At 35.4% G+C, this 12,603-nt stretch overlaps 1 protein-coding gene across 2 annotated transcripts in view; it reads right to left on the bottom strand.

The window, feature by feature from the left end:
• The window catches only part of CNTN3 (contactin 3), a 361,804-nt gene that overhangs the window by 239,178 nt on the left and 110,023 nt on the right, over positions 1–12,603 (bottom strand). For both annotated transcript variants that reach the window (XM_063630736.1, XM_055259312.2), the window contains one exon: positions 10,609–10,735. In XM_063630736.1, coding sequence (XP_063486806.1) covers positions 10,609–10,735 — 127 coding nt within the window. The remainder of the gene's footprint in view (positions 1–10,608; positions 10,736–12,603) is intronic.

The following is a 12,603-nucleotide window of genomic DNA, read 5'->3' as shown; positions in this document are numbered from 1 at the left end:
AAACCTTCTTTCATCTTATTCCATCCCAAGTCCTAGAACTACAGAAATTCAGAAAAGCAAGTAAAATAAAGAAAAAGTGTCCATTCACACTATTTGTGAATACTCTGAAACACAATATGGTCTGCAGGCCAGCATCATCACCCATGAGAGTCTGTTGGAGATGCAGAATCTAGGGCCCTACCCCACATCTACTGAATCAGAATCTACATCTTAAGATTTCCCAGTGTCTAATATGCATATTCAAGTTTGAGAAGAACTGATCTAGACCAGCCCCAGCAAGTAACCATGAACTGCCTACAGTAGACACAAGCAGAAAAGAACTGCTCACTTTTAATTTAGCCTATTTCATATTCAACAGTCGATTAGAAAGCCCTTCCCCCTCTCCTCCCCTTACCTCCCTCCCTCCCTGCATTTCTTCCTTCCTTCCCTCCTTCCCTCCCTTCCTCCCTCCCTCCCTTCTTCTCAGTCAGTAAAAAAACATTTATGAAGTGTCTATATTGGGCAATTTTCTACATTCTGAAGTTGTGGTAAAAGGTCCCTGACTTCATGAAGCTCACATTTTTGTAGATATGTTTTCCCTAGTTTCCTAGTTTCTGTTCCGTCCCACCCCTCTGCCTAATCCCCAGGCCTTAGCCATGCCTTTCAAGCAACAGCATAATGAAATGGGATTCAGTACCAACTGCTCATTGGTTTATCAGTTGGACTCACCTGACACCCACTGCATGACGATGGAAAATTACCTAACACCCCTGAACCTAAGCTTTTAACATATAAAATGGAGAGAATGCCATCTATCCAATAGGCTTGCTCTTTAAATTTATTCAGACAATGTATGCAAAGCTCTCAGTTCAGTGCTTCCACAGAGTAGGCATTCAACAAATGGGCAAATGCCATGGTTAGTATGGGATGAGGCCCCATCAAAGGCTGCAAACCCATCTGTCCCCTTTGCTTCTCTTTTGTTTCATTCCCATCAAGCACATGTTGGTTCTATGTTCGATTGAATGCTTTTAGTCCTCTCCTTTTACATGGAACAGACTATGTCTTCCACATATGGTTGGATGACGTTGGTACCTGCCTTGAGAAGTCAGCAAAAAGTGGGATGAGAACACATACTGACATTGACTTTTAAAGAACACAGCTGACAGTAAATCACAAGTGGGTGGGTTTAATCTTTAAGCTGTAAGAGATTTCACAGTTACTAACTGACTAAATGCTTGCAGCAGGAAAAACTCCTCTAAACACAAATCAGGAAAGACGCAGTTAAGTTCAAACACTTTTGAATGAAAGACTCTGATGACAAAGGGCACTTGAGTTTTCCTCACCTAAGAAGAGCAGTTTTTATAGGAAAAAACACTTTTTAGCTCAGGAGTTAGCATGTTTATGGCCTGACTAAGCATGCCTGACGGCTTCATTTGAAAATTGTGTTTTTGTGTTTAGCTGAAGAATAATCAAGGTACAGTGGCTATACGGAAAATTTTAAAGATAAAAAAATATGGAGAAGCACTTATTCTTACGTATTTAACAGCTGGAAAGATTTAAGAAACCATAAAGTATGCTGGAATATACTTTATTTCACTAGGTGTCTAAGATGTAAAACTATCATCCTTAGGTTTTGACTAAAGAACCAAAATGGAAAAGATTTGTTCCATTACACACAAATGCTGCTCACTTCCTTTAGTTCAGTCTTCATCATACAGACACAATCCCTAGATTATTTCACTATGTGAAAAGGCAAAGACTATCATTTTTAAAATATGTTCTTGCATTTTTAAATATGTTCCCAAAGTATTAGTGGATTTGCGTTAGTAAACTCTTTAGAGCTAAATTATACTTGCCATAACCCGAAGAATGTTAATTTTCTTTTAACAAAGCAATGTAATTATTTTTCTCCTGCCTAATACTATTCATCATTAAATGGAACTCGCCCCAGGTTATATAAAATTTCTCAGTATCTTATTAAACATTGTTTTTCCTCTTGCTGAAAATATGTGAATTCAAAAGGGTTGTCTTTGTTTAAACTCTGAAATGTGCAAGTAATCTCTGGGCCTAAGCTGCCAACAGTTACTAATATTTTATCCCAAGAAACAAACTAGTATACCTAAGTTCCCAATGCAAAATACTCATATTTGGGACTGATTTCTAAGTATATTTAGTATTTTCATTCATGTAAGAAATGAATAATAAGGGCTAGGCACAGTGGCTCATGCCTGTAATCCTAGTACTTTGGGAGGCCAAGCTGGGAAGATCTATTGAAGCCAGTAGTTTGAGACCAGCCTGGGCAACACGGAGAAACCATCTTTACAAAAAAAATGTGAAAATGAGCCAGGTGTGATGGCATGTGCCTGTAGTCCCAGCTACTCGGGAGACTAAGGTGAGAGGGCTTGAGCCTGGAAGATGGAAGTTGCTACCAGCTGAGATGGCACCACTGCACTCCAGTGTTGGCAACAGAGCCAGATCCTGTCTCAAAAAAACAAAAAACAAAAAACAAAAAAAAAAACCTGAAGGGATACCCAGGTTCAGCTCCTTCTTTTACAAAGTATGCGCCCAATAAATCTTCAAATTAGACTCATTTTCTTTGCAGGAAACTGTAATCCAACTGTCTGGGCTTCATGAACACAACATTCAGCAGTAAGTTGTAACAGGTTAAATGGCACACTCAGGTCATAAATTTGGGAAGCTTTTAGTAGTAAACATTGCCTTTTGGTTCTGTATATTCATAATTCTTTGTAAAAGTTACAAATTTCTACTTTTAGCAAGGAATTTAAAAGTTCACCAGGAACTGTATCAGAATGAAATCTTTTTGAAATATGAAAATTATTTAAAACTTCATAAAAGTACATTTGCATACCCAAATCCCATTCCAAAAGGCTTAATGCAGTGATCTTGAACAAAAGAAGACAACCTCATGTCTCTTGGGGCTACACACACCAGCATTTCAATCATATAACATTTACATTGTGCTCCAGAAGCAGACGAGCCTTGTAGCTTCAGCTTGGTGGTAAATGTCACAAGATTAAACACTGTTGCGTAATTATCATGTTGTAACACTCTTGAATGATCCTATAAGTTCAGTGTCAGCCTTCAGTGCTCAAACACTCATTCTACACAAATTAGAATTTGCTTTTAGAATCACAAGTGAGAAATGATTTATTACTCATATTTCACAAATCTAGTAATTCTCAGTGAGCTCTCATCCTCTTAAACTGGTTTGTGTGAAGGTTCTGTGTGAACTTGTGTCTCAGTCAATAATCAGAGAGAAATATTTGGGGTACTGGAATTAGAATTCCTGGGTTACTGGCCTACTTAAGGGAGCGTACCTTTGATCAATCCCCTTCTTTTAAATCTTAGTTACATTCTCTACACACAACAGGGACACTGACTAGAAAAGGTAGTGTCTCAGAGAATTGGACCAAGCCTAATAAAATATAATGGTGGAGTCTAAGGCAGATTTCCACCTATAAATGAATTTGAATACAATTTCCTTAAAACAGCTGCATGCCCTGAGGCCAACAATTTTTGATTATTGAATAGCAAGCATAATGCACCTGACATAGGAGGTATTTCAAAACTGGTAGTTATTACTCCTAAATGATAAAAACTTGCATTGTCTCTTTCAGGAAATAAACTAGAACATCAATGGCTGAGGGTATAAAAATCACTGCCTTCCAATACAAAGAACAAATTATGTTTGAGAGAGAGAAAGAAAATGAATGCGTGTGTGTGTGTATGTGTGTGTCTGTAAATACAAATTTGTATAATAATGAGTTAAATCAGTAAAAAAGCCTAAATTCTAAGAGTCAAAAGGTGGTTTTCAAAGTATGTAAGCTCCACTGGATAATGACTATTTCAATCACTGTTGAATACCTACCATCAGGCATCATATTTCCTGCATGACAATGACAGGGACTAATAGAAGTTTCTTGAATAAAGCACTCTAATTCTATTCTCTACCCTAGCCATAACTAACCTCCACATAGTCTTCACTGACTGTGGTCATCCATATTGTCAATAAACAATCTTAAAGATATAGGGAATTAATGCATCATTATTTTCCTTTATCTTACTAGTTCTTATTATTTAACATATTAGTTATCATCAGAAATGGCAACCTTTCCACAAAACCACACTAGCATATGGAATAACAATAATGAATATAAACACAGATCTATTTTGTCATTGGTATAATTTAAGGCAGCAGGCTCTAAACTGTGTCTTCCATTTGAACTTGCTAATAAGGTTAGACAATATCACAACTTGAAACTGAAGCTAACAAAACTAGCTTGAAGTAGTTTAAAACATAAGCCCCAAATAGAATTCACCTCACAGTTGATGAAATAAAGCTATTGTCTTTCAGAATATCTACTCTGTCACACAAGATCTGGTCGGGACAATGGACATACAAACAACATTCTGGAGAAAAACAAACGTTGCATTTTAAACTTCAACATAAACCAATGTGAAAAGAACGAAATAACTTACTAAAATTTGGAGGGCGCTGGGATTTGGGTTTAGGAAATATGCCCACACTAAACACTTGTTAAATCAACAGGCAATACTTTATTTGGGGTTTGACAGGAAAATTAGAAATTTAATCACAGAAGCAATTTGTGGTTTTAGATGCAGCTTTCAAGTTAATAAGCAAATGCGTTTGTGTTCAAATGCAATGTTTGTTAATATGTTTATTGAAGTGATGAGAATAATTGCAGCCTTGGAAAGAATGAATGTCTGAATTTGCATATTCAATACTTTATCCAAAAATAACTAGTTAGACTTCAGCAATAATTGCTAAAAACCTAAATGAGTGAAAGTTTTGATGCTGTTTTTTAAAAAAATTGAATGTTTAAAATGTGTTTTATGATATAGGTTCCCATTTCTCACTCATCGATAAATTTTGAACATACATAAAAACATAAAACAGATTACAGAGCTACATTGGGATTAAAAACAACTGTTCACTTTACATGGTTCTAACCTGGTTCATATCAATCAGGGATTCTCTTAAAATTATTTCAAGGAGTGTTACACATGTTTTCCCTTATTGCCTTCCCTGCAGCCATCTTAGCTTTTCCTGGTAGCAGCTCCTCCATTCTCCTTTAAAGAAGCCCTCCTCACATGACCCTGGCCTGGCCAGTCAGAACATTCTGTGGCTCAACCTTACCAATTGCTTAAGAATGTGAATGTGACCCAACTGATTTAGCTTGTGTTTGATCAATACATGTACATCCATTCCCCCTGCCCCACTGAAAAAAACACAAGAAAGAGAAACAAAAAAAGGATGTGATTTATTTTGTTATACTATCATCTTTAATATCTAAAATCTAACCTTTATGTCTCTGCTGGGTATTGACTACTGACAGGATTAGCTTCATTTTTATTTCACATTTTTCTGACACCATTTGGAGCTTTTGATGACATTTATTAGAAAGATACCTTACTCTTCCAGTTGACAGTTTGCAGAAGAAATGAGTAGCCTGGAGTTCCAGGCAGCCATCTTTGTCACCTCAAGGCAATTCGTCTTTAAATGGAGCCAAAAAATAAGACTCAATACAAATTTAAGAATATCTTACAGAATAAACTATTAACAACTTCTGACCCTGCGATCCTTCATGATATTCTTGACTCCTGAAATATAATACAATCCCAAATTCTGTTATTTGTTTTCCACCTTATTAACTTTATACCACTTTGTTGATGCCACTAATTAAAAATTCACTATTTTGCTAGGCATTTGGAAAGTACGAATGAAGAACACAATTCACCTTTCAACGTGTCTTCACTTTTAAAGGAGTTAAGCCTACTAGGGCAATCTGATTGCTTTGATAAGCTTTATCATACAGGTAATGCAATGCAATGTTTGGGCACATTGTTTGAACACAGAATCCAGCACTAAGGATGTCAAGAAGGCTTCCTGGGGAGAGATGATAGTGCAACCAAGTTTAAGTTGCCCAGTAAGAGGTGCATCTACCTCTGTTTGCCTCAGGCACTGTAGATATTCTTTAGTGTTTGTGTTTTCTCTTCATTCTACCATGTGGCTATTTCATTACACTCCCTGGCTGACTGTGGGTGTGGGGACCAGAGCTCACCAGCTGGAGAAGCCAGGATGTGGAAAGGAGTTGAACCTGAGCATGAACACAGAGAACTGGACTTAGAAATCTGACAAAAAGGATTTCATTTCTTTAAGTGCCAAAATAATTTAGAGGAACAATGACTCATCTTGCCTTGAGGCATGAAAGTAAAATAATAATGATATCAGATCTTACACAGCAATAAGAAATATGTAAAGGATGAATTGCGTATAATCAAAATTATGCTTCAAAATGTCACATATATACTATATTATGACACAGACTATATAGCATATAGCACATATACTATATATGTACTATATATTCTAAAAATGGAACACTATATGTATATAGAATTGATAGCATCACATAGTGTGTATATATATATATATCTAGCCAAATACAGTACTATGTATAGTACTCTGTATGCCTAGATATATATTACTATGTGTCAATATATAGACAAGAAATAAACTCAGACTTCCCATCCTTACATCCACTCCTTGAATAAATGGTTAGCAGAAATTAGCATATTATTTTATTTTCCCTTTCTTTCTTATACTGAATGCATTTAGTTGACTATCAGTAAATTAAATATGTGCAGGATGTGACTCCATTGTAGAGAACCATGTTTAAGGGCAATTGTGGCCAAGAAAGACCTCCATTTTGCAATGATATTTAGCCCTTACAACTTCTGTATCCAAGATTCCTTACACTCTGTTAAAATTGTTTACCTGTTCCTATAGAGCTGAAAGAGAATAATGTTCTGTTTACTTCCTTGTGAAGAGAGAAAAATGAGAGTGCATTTATAGAAAAGAGTTGTGGGACTTGGGGTCGACCTGAAATATTCTGCAAGCCTGGACATATTCATCTGTACTGTCAAATACAGTGGCAACTAGCCACACGTGGCTACCAAGCACTTGAAATGAAGCTTCTGTGACTGAACAACTGAATTTCTAATTTAACTTAATTGATTTAAATTTCAAGGGCCACATGTGATTACTGGCTACCATCTTGGACAGCAAACCTCTAAGTCTTGAGCTAGACTAAAAGTTGGAAACACAAGGCCCACATGGGCCACATTCAGACTTTGACTTACCTTTTTTGGTGTACATTACGTTTTAAAAAAAAAAACAGAGTTAACAGTAAAGTTAGAGATTCCAAAATGAAAATATCTAAATTTTAAAACTCTCTTAGAAAGTTTTGGTAATACCGGACCAGGATTCCTAGATGGTAACAATTGGCCAGTGCTGAGAAGCAGTTAGACCACATAATGATAGGCTTAGGGCTGAATGATGGACAGTTTCCAGTCATTATTCTGTATGTCTATATGTTCTTCAGGCAGGCCTTCCTCTTTCAATGTTGTTATTTGCCTGGTCCCTGTTGGCATGTATCTATTTTACCCCAATCTCACTGAAACACGTGGCCCCTTTAAATGGCACTAGCAGCAGCGACCAGGGATTCTCCTACTTGTGGTCTTTCATCTTAGCATTAGTTGGTTGGACATTTCTAACCCCACAAAAAGTGGAAGAAAATCTTTCCCATTTAGAAAAAGTATTAATACTTCCTCAGGGTAACCTCCTTCAGCACTATCAGCAATTACAATGAGAATGAATACTAATTAACCTTTAAATATAGGCTTTGGGGCTCTGGCAGGGAAATGCAAAAGAAAGAAGAAAATCCTCAATTAAACCCTAAGACAAGTAATTTCTCTTGAGAATTTCTGAACTTTTGGATTTCTAACATGGCCAATTAAGAGTTCTCTTTACCTGATGGGATAAAAACAAAGACAAGATCACTCTTCAGACAAGTTGGCATCAGTCTATAAGGCAGGATTTGGGATTTCAAAGGACATTCTTTTACAAGATTCTTTAACTTTATTCTGAATCCTTAAAAACAGGTATGGATTGCCTTTAACAAGTGGTTTCACATGGCTCCTTAATATTCCTCCTTGGCTGTCTCTCTATCAATCTGCTTATATTTATGATTATATATGTTAAAAAATACTTTTTCTGACTTCATGTAAAAAAATCCACCATATTCTTCCTTTTTATGTCCTCGATGTCATTATATATTTATAGTATTTATTTGTGATTTTTGAAGGACAATAAAAAAATAGGAATAGGCAAGCATGTTTTATTCTGGACCATTTTAAAGAATAATGTGAAATATTACCTAGTTGAATATTAAAATTAAAAGGTAGGAAAAAAATAGGCCAAAAATAAAGATGTCATCTAAAAAGATAAATTTGTCATTATAACCCACATTATTCCATACTCCATTTACTGCAGTGGCACAATCTATTTCTTACTCAGATAACATGAATAACAAGGGGTTGTCTCTTGTTAAAACCAAGTCTGATATTTCTTAGAATGAAAGGAGCTTCTCTTGTGTTTTCTAGGTCTCAATTTCTAGTGGTCATAAACTTTTAGTTTAAGTGAAATCTTATATTGGTTAGAAATCTTCATTTTAGAAAATTTTTAAAGTTATAATGAAAGTATCTGCTCTATTTGGCTACAAACCAAAAATCATCAAACAATACCAAACATGTTAAATTTCTTCATTTATCAAACCTAAAACCAATAAATCAGCCCAAATCACAAATCTCCTAGTCTCAGTAACAGATTTTGTTAAAATTGCAACATATAAATGCCAGGATGATATCCCAGGAAGTATAATAAAACAAGAATCACTATGCAAACAGTGAAACTTCTTTATCAACATTTTACATGTTATCAATATATTTAAATACAGACTCCATGGCATTACAATAGGCACCTATTATTTAAAGACATAATTACTACACAAGGTTATTTTTGGATATCTAAGCTCAAGACATTTGGCTATTTGATAAAACTATTTGATAAAACTATACAAACATAGTTAATCTATTCATTTAGAAATACATTCCTATATGACTAAATCTTGTATCTTGACAACTTTTCAGGTGAACACATTTATCACCAAATTATTCATAAGATAAACACCAGGAAATACAACTTTACTGACAACAGAAAAACAGCCCACACGAGTCATTCACATGGCTGCTTTATCATATTTACAGCTATGTCTATGAGAATAATCTTTCATTTCAGGGAGAAACAAACAGATGCATTTAAAAGGTGTTAGAATGCCTTACAAAAATGCTGGAAAAAAATATTGTTAAGCTGATCTGTTCAACTTTCCCCATAAGAAGAAAATATTTCCAGATGTTGCATATGCTTATGTCTGATTAATGGAACTAGTTCATGAAATAGTTTCTTCCTTTTATAAATGATTTTATTAAATAACTTTCTTATTTCTATAGAAAGAGGTAGAGGCAGAGAAAAACTTTTTCTCATCTTTGCCAACTCTAATCAGTAACCTGGAATTATAATGTTTATTTTTTTGAAGTATACAATAGGGCCTCAATAAATATGTTGTTAAATATTGTTGAAAGAGGCTGATCTTGATTACTTCCAGATGCAAAAATACAAAACCTACCTTCTACCCCAATCTTGACCCAATTTACCAATGACTATTGGCTTCAATTATTTATACAGTTTAAGACAACAATAGAGGCTCAATAAGATCTAAGTTACAACTCAAAACATTTAAAATTTCATTAATTCTGGCTGAAGTTTGCTTATTCTGCAGATTATAGAAAAGGTTTTGTCAAGCGAACTAATAATGTGAATGGGGTTTTCGTAGTAGATGTTCACATTGCATGAAAGAGCATGTTGTTTTAAAGGTGTCTTGAATACTTTCTTTCAACCACTTATAAAAATGCAGCATGTAATTTATAAATAATTCATCTCTTCATGACAGTCGGTCTCCCAAGCACTCCTAAGAGTAAAAATGATTAATCCTGGGTTATTTAATAATACAAATACCCATCTGATCCAAATAATCCATCATCATCCCCAAAATATCTATCTTTTTTTCTTAAGGTGATGGGAGTATGGATTTTTTTTTCTTTTTTCCTTATACCTTTGCATGATGTTTGAAAGTTTTCAGTGAAGAGGAATTGCTACATAATCTTAAAAATACAGACTTTAACTTGATATACATCTAACAAATGAAATATGTTTTCTCTTCAAAAATCATTAAAATGACTTTGGTAAGAATACATTTTATTCTTCCATACTTATTCAACCTCCAAGCACATATCCAGTAAAATGGTAAACGAACAAAAGGTGGCACACAGAAGTATTTGTTTAACTATGATTTCAAATTAACTTTAAAACATAATTTCATCCCTACAATGAATGCGTTCTTGACAAGTACATGTAAATCCAAGTTTATAAATTAAATTGCACCATCAATCAATGAAAAGACATTATGTACTTTAGGGATTCTGACATGATCAACAATTAATCAAATATATGCTACATGTAGATTTAAATCTTCGTATATTCAATCTGTTGAATATATCATACAACTATAGCTTCAAGTATTTTTTTCTTACTGATGGCATAAATATATTGAAGCAAAAAAAAATTCACAATCACCACGTAAGTGTGTTTAGTTTTTTTTATTTGAATTTTCAAACTTTTCACTGTACCTGTAATGAGGTGACGGATTGCCTCTTGCTTCACAATGTAAAGTTATTTTTTTATCTTCTGAACCAACAGGGAAAATGCTGTTGCTAGGTTCTTTGATAAACACAGGGCCTTGTAAGAGAAGCTCACCTACATGGGTGGGAGACATCCAAAAAATAATAATCAGTAAAAGGCATTGTAAAAAGTTACATTCCAGCATTGAAGAAAACAAGCAACTAGTAAAAATCTAGTACTGCTCCATTTGCCTACAAAGCGAAATGCTCTGTAGACATTGTTTTGTTAAAGGGAATCAATTAACCTACTCAACAGCATAGTACCACCTCTATGAGAACTAACGTTGGTATGAAAAATATTGCCATATTAAGATCACTTCATACTGCAGCAATTACTTCTTATTACAACAAACTACATCTAAGTGTAGATTGGTGAATAAACTATTACAGCAAGTCTTTTTTGTCACAGCCTTTTTGCCAAACTAAAGCTGAATTCAAAACTAATTCAATGGCCGGGCGCAGTGGCTCATGCCTGTAATCTCAGCACTTTGGGAGGCCGAGGCAGGCGGATCAGGAGGTCAGGAGATCGAGACCATCCTGGCTAACACGGTGAAACCCCGTGTCTACTAAAAATACAAAAAATTAGCCGGCCGTGGTGATAGGTGCCTGTAGTCCCAGCTACTCTACTCGGGAGGCTGAGGCAGGAGAATGATGTGAGGCGGGAACCCAGGAGGCGGAGCTTGCAGTGAGCCGAGATAGCACCACTGCACTCCAGCCTGGATGACAGAGCGAGACTCCGTCTCAAAACAAAACAAAAAAACAAAAACAAAAACTAATTCAATACCTGAGTATTTTCATAAAATCGGCTTGGCATGCAAACCTTAAGCTTGACAATGTTATTTTTCCATTTGGAATGAGAAACACTCAATATTTGGTGGGATGTCCATTTTATTATTAGCAAATTGAAGAGAAAGATACAGCACTGAACAAGTGTCTTTTTAAAGATGTTTCTACTTTGGCTAAGAGAACTTGAACGTGCTCTGAGGAGAATTTCCACATAGAGACAAAAAACAAATCTCTCTATTGTGCTACGTGTTTGAAAATGAACAAGATAATGCCACCACCAAATGCTTATGGGACTGCAGTTGTATAATCATTGCCATAGCATTTCTGAAAACAAACAATTTCGCCCCCCGAAAAAAAGCTCTTTGCTTTCCTATTTTGTTTGGAATGCTCAGCAAAATTACAGAGGAGTCTCTATTAACTTAGAGAATGAATAAACAGACTAAGAGACAAAGAATCCATGAAAAGTCAGACAAAGAAAACGAGATCAAAAAGCAGCAAAAAAGGCCCTAAAACAATGAACTGGCATTTTGGCTACTTGAAATAGCATTTAACATTAATAAAAATATTTACCATAAGTGTAACAACAATAAAATAACAATATGATTAAAATAATCATTGAAAGGATAAAAATAGCAACTGCTAAAGCTGAAATTCTAAAGTAAATTCTATGTTGCCAAATGTGTTCATTAATCCTCAGAAAATTCTGTGAGGTAAATGCCATAATTATTCCCAACAGAAGACAAACGCTGTGCCTAAGAGTGGTTAGGTGGCATGAACAAGTTCACATAGCTTTGCAGAATGTAAAACACACATTCTAGAATAATGGATTCCACAGTCTGTGCAGGGATACTCTCTCACCCTTTATGTAAGGAATTTGGCCTTACCCTAGGTCTGATCTTTGCCCTCAGCTTCCAGGAGGTAATCTATGCTATAGCTGATTGAAATGTCTGTTTAGGAAGGGGACTGGTCAAACTAGATCTTAGGGTGGGGCCAGCCACACCCAACAGTCTTGGGTTGGAAACTGGCCACATCAGACAGACTAACCATGTGATTAAGGGTGAGAGATTTGGGTCACATGGTATCAAATGACGTGGAGACTGAGTTCAACCACATGTGCAACCAGTCAGCCACATCTGCATAATGAGGTCTCAATAAATA

Source organism: Symphalangus syndactylus, chromosome 21 (genome assembly GCF_028878055.3).
Source record: "Symphalangus syndactylus isolate Jambi chromosome 21, NHGRI_mSymSyn1-v2.1_pri, whole genome shotgun sequence".
In the NCBI taxonomy this organism is placed as follows: domain Eukaryota; kingdom Metazoa; phylum Chordata; class Mammalia; order Primates; family Hylobatidae; genus Symphalangus; species Symphalangus syndactylus.
Note: the sequence above shows the minus strand (reverse complement) of the source record. Positions and strands in the feature narration are given on the sequence as shown.